General features: G+C 35.8%; 1 protein-coding gene across 1 annotated transcript in view; it reads right to left on the bottom strand.

Annotated features, from left to right (window-relative positions):
• ARAP2 (ArfGAP with RhoGAP domain, ankyrin repeat and PH domain 2) overlaps positions 1 to 6,158 on the bottom strand; it is a 130,051-nt gene extending 123,893 nt beyond the window's left edge. The window contains exon 1 of the mRNA XM_009275152.1: positions 5,251 to 6,158. Within this exon, the coding sequence (XP_009273427.1) occupies positions 5,251 to 6,158 (908 nt within the window). The remainder of the gene's footprint in view (positions 1 to 5,250) is intronic.
• Positions 6,159 to 6,686: the final 528 nt, after the last annotated feature.

Below are 6,686 nucleotides of genomic sequence, written 5' to 3'. Positions count from 1 at the left end.
ACCAACCTGACCTTGAATGCTTCCAGGGATGGGGCATCCACCACCTCCCTGGGCAAGCTGTGCCAGTGTTTCACCACCCTCAGCATAAAAAATTTCTTCTTCATATCTACCCCCCTTCAGTTTAAAGCCATTCCCCCTTGTCCTGTCGCAACAGGCCCTGCTAAAAAGTTTGCCGCCATCTTGATAATTTGTCAATGCTCAATAGAATAGAATAGTTAGATAGTTATTGTACAAATTGAATACTTGGATTAAAAGACAGGAAAATACTGAAGACTTCTTTGGGGTCAAATAAGATTGAAAAAAAAAATCTTGTATCTACACCAATCTATGACTTTCCTTAACCATTTCCAAAATTTAAGAGCTCTTCAGATTAATGGTCTTCTTTATTTTGCTCTTTAAAGTAAGGTTAGTGCAAGCAGTCTGCCAGTCACAGTGTGCCAATTTTACAAAGATATAATAATAATTTCAATTAAATTATCACTTTGTTACCACTGTGGAGATTAAGACCCACTATTTTCACATATTAAGAGGTACCGGATGAGGCTCAGGCTGCATACTCTTCCCCACCGCCATTTCCTTATGCATAAACAGGATGAAAGGGTGTGATGAGGCAGCGAGTCGTCTTGCTAAAGGCTGAGAGACTGGAAAGGTAAGAGCGTAGCACTGGGCTGAGCTGTTTTATTCAATATACTCCTGTCGGTCAGTGTAAGCAGCCAGTGCTTCAAAGTCTTTACTGGCATTCATCTGCTGAGTGTTTTAAATGAATGAAGCTTTTGTTGTCAAACTCATTCAAGACATGTTTTCTTTTCTATCTACCTCAAGACCTAACCCTCCCGTAATGCAAACACGTCAAAAGTGCTCTAGCATGCTGTGTTAGAGCTTTGGGGTTCACAGACTGCTTGCAGAGGTAAATTAATGGTGATGCTTGACCATAGGAAAAGAGAGGGAATAGCTTCTCTCTCCTAAAAAATTTGCTTTCTGTGACAGAACACAGAGTAGAGAGACACAGCAGCATCAGCTTGGGCACCTCAGTAGGAATCTTGACTACTTACATGTTAAGAAATGGAGTCTAAAGAATATCAGTACCAAGGAAGAAGTTTCAACCATAGGATCTGCCAGTTGCAGAAAACGAATAGTGCCTGCTCAGGCCAAGCATCATTATCTATTTTATTTATTTATATTTTCCCCCAAATGCAGAATATTTTCCAGAATTACTTTTGGTCTATTTCTTTTTATTTCTTTTGATAAAGAATCAGAGCAATCCCACTACTGAACAATACAAGTAACAAAGTTGGGGGATATGAAAAAATTTAACAGTATATAGAGTTCATCAGCCTGAAATTTTATCTGTGTAGCATTCTGTATAACAAACAGGTTTACCACATTGTAAATCTGCTTAAGCTTTTTCTTTGAACAGATTGCTGCTCTGAATGATGCAACAGTAGCTATTTCAACTAAGAGTGACTGCTAAATGACATGATCCAAAGCATCCAAAGCCTCTAAAACTATCTCTATACTTATTATCCTTAATCTTGCACTAAAGGCACGTCAGTGGTTAGCTCCATCTGTTGCATTACTTTCACTACTTTGTCTTACAAAAGCCTCAATTTTTCACTTATGTCTGTATGGAAGAAGTCATAGACCAAAAGTATCAAGAGAGACCATGAAACTTCCAATCCACTGTGTTTAACCCTTCGTTCTGTCTCACAACATGACTGGGAAACCATATTAAAAATTTAAGACTGCTCAGTGAAACGCAGAATGCAGGGTCTCAGAAAGGGTGATGACTTTGTCTAATAAAGATGTTTTGGATGCAGATTATTTCAATTTTAGAAGATGATTTGCAATCCTCTTAACAATTCCAGTGCTTTTAAACACCTTTAGAGTGATCTTTACTAGTTCTGTATCAACAGAGAGCTCATAATGTTATGGTAAGAAGGAAAAGTCTAGCTGACAAGAATCTAGCATAATTACACATCACTTCAATACTGATCAACCAAAAACACTACTAAAATCTGCACAATAACCCCACTATCAAGAACACTGTGTAATTGACACTTTTTTTTTTTTTAATTCTGCACCCCTCAGTACTACAGTGATGCCACATATACTTCAAAGAAGAAACAAAACCAAAATATTTCCAACTTCTAAAATGCTATGGTGTCTTACCAGCTGACAGCGTGTTTTGTTACAGGCAAGAGCCAGGAGCACAACTGACGCACAGGGAAGCAGATATAATTGCAAAAGAGGCAAGCATGTTATTAGTAATAAAAAGTGACATGGTCACAGCACTACTAAGGGGCACAAGGAGACCCACTGTATGAACTTTTTGTGCCAGAAGGCACATAGGAGATCATGAGAAAAGCATTTCCTTGCATAAAAATGTAATGACTAATATCCATGCACAACTAGAAGGAAATGTTGAGTTTCCCAGAAGATTTCAGCAGGATTTCTCTGCCTCTATGGAAAAGCCTTCATACAATGTAATAAGGATGAAACCAGCATCTATCAATAAAAGTCAGTTGAGAATGTTTGTCTATGCAATTCTGTAAGACAGACATGATCTTTCCTGAGGGTAAAGATGCTGCAAGCTGCCATTTTAAAATTCTGTATTAATTCTTTGCCTCTAAAAAAATACCTGGCAAGGTTATCAAGAATGTTTCTGTGAAGTTTAAGTTCTGGTTTGAAGTTCTGGTTTAGCCTTGATCTTCCTCAGACAGGAAGGTCCTGTCTCCTCATACTTGTCCTTCAGGATTTCCATATTGTTATAACTGGAGCATAAAGATGAAGAAAATAAGCTGGCGCTCACAAATCAAAATGGTGGGTAATGAAGTTAGTGACCCAGTCACATATCAATCACTAATAGACTGGGATTTGGAGGATTTACTTCAATGGTGGGAACATTACAAATACAGCATATTCTCTCTACTGGATGACTGTTTCTCAAAAGACATTAAGAGTACTCTTTTAGTAGCTAGTTATTATCATCTTTTAGGATGAGATTCCCATTTCAGCCCAGCAGGAATAGCTTTATTATATGAAGTAGGGATAATCGCTCTACAAAAGTTAACGTAAAGCTACTTCTCACTGAAAGATGGTTATACTTAAGTTTCAATAAGCACAATTTTTTGGTGATTTAGAAGGAACTGATGAAACAGTTTTTTAAGGCACACAAAAATCTCTTAATTGTTGCAAAGAATCTTTGCCTCTCCATCTGTTCAATCAAACAATTGCATTACAACATTTAATACTGACTTCTTCCAATAATCTAAAAGAAACTTATAAATGCTGGGAAAACTCCGCATTTAGGGCATGTATAAACTTGCTAATGATGTTTCTAACTGCTGAGATATGCAGATGAAAAAGACAAGATAAATACAAAACATTCTCAGACATGTCCCTCCCAGGCATAGCTAGTGGTTTAAAAAAAAAAAAGTTGACTAAAAAAAGTGCAACCTAATGATTTGGATATGGCTACACCGACAAAACTTTGCATATGCCTTTGCATGAATTTTTCTTCTCTGTTTAAGACACTTAACCAACATGATCAGTAAAAGCTTATAGTTAACAGAACCAAAATTATCACAAATTAATCTGTGGGGAGATATTCTTCGTTTACACAGCCTGTAATATTGTGATCAACTGCACATTCAGTGCCTATTATTTTTAACATTCAAACAATATTACTTTTATTAAGATAGGCCTAGAGTTAAGTTCTAACATCAGACCTTTTCCTCTACATTTTATCCCATTTTTGCAAGACAAGCTACAACAACTGATGCTTATTCAAGACAATAAGTGCTACTCACTAATTTGTGGATTCAAATTATGAACTCAACCATTTTGAAGGAAGAAAAATCCACACACACAGCACATGAATATTTTGAAACAAATTCAAACTCTCCTATGCAATTTATCATAACAAACTTTATTGGACTCTATCCAATACTATCCTCACCAATGCTGCACAGAACTATCTGTACAAGGATAAACTCTGAACGCCCCCCACATCTATCCTTTTTTTTCTTTCCCTTTTTCCACTTTCTTTTTCCTGCTGGAATGCCTCAAAAATATTTTATATTACAGGCATCATTAAAAGCTAAGGTTTTGTTATCATGAGAACACCAGCAAAAGCCAACACCTAATATTACAAACTGGTTGCATTCATCCTCTGAGTTAACAGTTAAATGACAACCAGTTTAGAAATTAATCTAAGAGCCATCTTGAAGAAAGTCCTTGCTTTAGACCCGCAGTATAATGTAATTTCCTCCTCCACAAAGTATCCTATTCTAATTTAAAACAAAAAATTTACATATTTATATTTACATATAAATTTTACATGCTTTAAGGCTAAGACTTAAGATTCTCATGTAATCATCTTGTTATGCCCATGCATGCAATCATATCGATACATCCTGCTTTCTTTACAGGGTGGCTACACCATATAATGCACAAAACAGACAAGAAGGATTTTCTAAATTTTGCCCGACTTTTTAGATAAAACTACATTAATATGTGTAGGTGTGTAAAACTTCCTAGATCTTTCTTTTGAGTTACATATATAAAAATAATAAACTTCTATTTTCCAAGAACAGTATCCCTTGAAAGGTACGACCTTAAAAGTTACCAAGACACAACCTGAAAACTTGTGTTTCACTATAACTGCTGTCTCATAAAAATAGATTTTTATACCTAAGGGTGAATTTTTAGCCCTCTTGAAATCACCATTTTGTCACCATTTTCCTGTGATAGATCAGAATTTCGTCAGAAACACTGGAGCTAAGGTCTAATTAATATTATTAGCAATGTTTTGGTTTGGAATAGATTCAACAGCTTTTTCTGTTATTTTTCAATCTTGGTTTTGTAACATTTGTGTATTTCCATTCTACCCTATCTTAACAGCATACAGATTAAGTTTAAAAAATGCTTGATATAGTTGTTTTTAACAAGGGTTATATCTAAAGCAATAAAGATTCCTTTCTGTGAAAATAAGTAGACACAGAGATAATTGGGGAGGTTATAAGGAAACACTGTTCTAAAATTTCCCTTTATACTCTCATTTGCGCTTTTAACTTGCATTGAAGCTTAATCCTCCTTCAGTTAATCTGGCAACATTCATACCAGATCCAGTGTACTTACAACACATACTAAAAAAATTTTAAAAAAAATTACATAAAAAACCTGTGAGAAACCCCAAACCGTAATTTCTACAATGATAGCCATTATTCATTAAAAGGAAACAGCAGTTACCTTGACGAAGCTTGAACTTTACTTGATTCGGGAATTTCTGGTACAGGTCGATGCCTTAATATAAAAGACCGGCTTGCTCTTGGAAATACTTTCATGCAGTTTTGCGTATAAGAATCATATAAGTCATTGTCTATCATTTCTCCTTTAAACTTAAAGAATGGAGAATTTGGCTCACTATCAGATAAATCATCCTCATCTGCAAACATCAGATGTTTGTTTTCACTGTATTTTGTCTCACATGAATGAGCAAATGAAGAAGGAGGATCATGAAATGCCAAACAGCCAGTCAAGTGCTCATCAGCTTGGTATGCAGCAGCTTCTTCCAGTGATGTATCTGGCTGAGTATTCATCTTAATACTTCCACTTACATTGATAGCTTTTAGTATGCTGTCTGAATTCTGGTATAAACTAGAAAAATCCAAATTTGTAAAGCTATCATCATTTGCCTCCAGTAAGTTTTGCTCTGCAAGTTCAAACCTTTCTTTATCAAGGTAAGCTTTATTAAGAAGTTGTTCTGACAATGTTGCAGGCATCAAACTAGTCCCATCTACACTTGAATTGCTTATTGGAGACTCCTGATCCGAGGACGAATATTGCTTCTCTTCTAAACCTTTCAAGTCTTTGAGTTTTAGATTTTCACGGAAAAGAGAATTTCCTTGCATTTTTGAAAGAGTGGTGTCTAATTGCTTAAGAATCCTTCTCCGGTGCCCTGTAGGCAACACTCCCATTTGCTGAAGCACATTGTTATTTATTCCCAAGCAATCTGTCACAATGTTATAGCCATATTCTTTAAAGTTAGGAAGATACTGTCCCAAGTTAATGTTGACCAAGAATTCTTCAATATCTGTGCCATTGCCTGTGGATGACATGATGGCAGCTTCATTCCGAGTATTGCCCCACACAGTCATGTAGAAATATAGTCAGGATGCATGCATATTCACTAGCAAGAGAGCTCTCTAAATTTGGTGCCATCCAGCCAATGGAGAATATCAGTTTCTTCAAGACACTTCAAGTTTCTTCAGTTCCAACTGATTTTTATTTTTTTTTAAAGACTGCAAACCTATGGAAAAGAAAAAGGGCATTAAAAAAAATTCCCACCTGAATTCACATTAATCTTGGATAAAATTCTGAAAGGCTGCCTGTCATTTGTACAGTAATATTTTTTAATTGCTTATATATGAAAATTTCAAGGAGGGTAAACAGCATAACCTCTCCATTCTTTTATCTTGGCCTGTATAAAGAGAACAGAGAAATCAAAGTCTTAACTCAGCACAAGTAATACAGTCTTAAAACATATAATGCTAGTAGTTAACGTTAAGATGAACAGTTAAGAGATGAACCACTTATGTACACACACACCCTTATTATACAGTACTTGGATATAAGGGGGAGAAAAAGTGATCTAAGACCAGAACTGGAACCCAAAGCTTTCCTAT

Source organism: Aptenodytes forsteri, unplaced genomic scaffold (genome assembly GCF_000699145.1).
Source record: "Aptenodytes forsteri isolate BGI_AS27 unplaced genomic scaffold, ASM69914v1 Scaffold305, whole genome shotgun sequence".
Taxonomy (NCBI): domain Eukaryota; kingdom Metazoa; phylum Chordata; class Aves; order Sphenisciformes; family Spheniscidae; genus Aptenodytes; species Aptenodytes forsteri.
The sequence above is the reverse complement of the archived record's forward strand: the minus strand, read 5'-3'. Positions and strand labels throughout refer to the sequence as shown.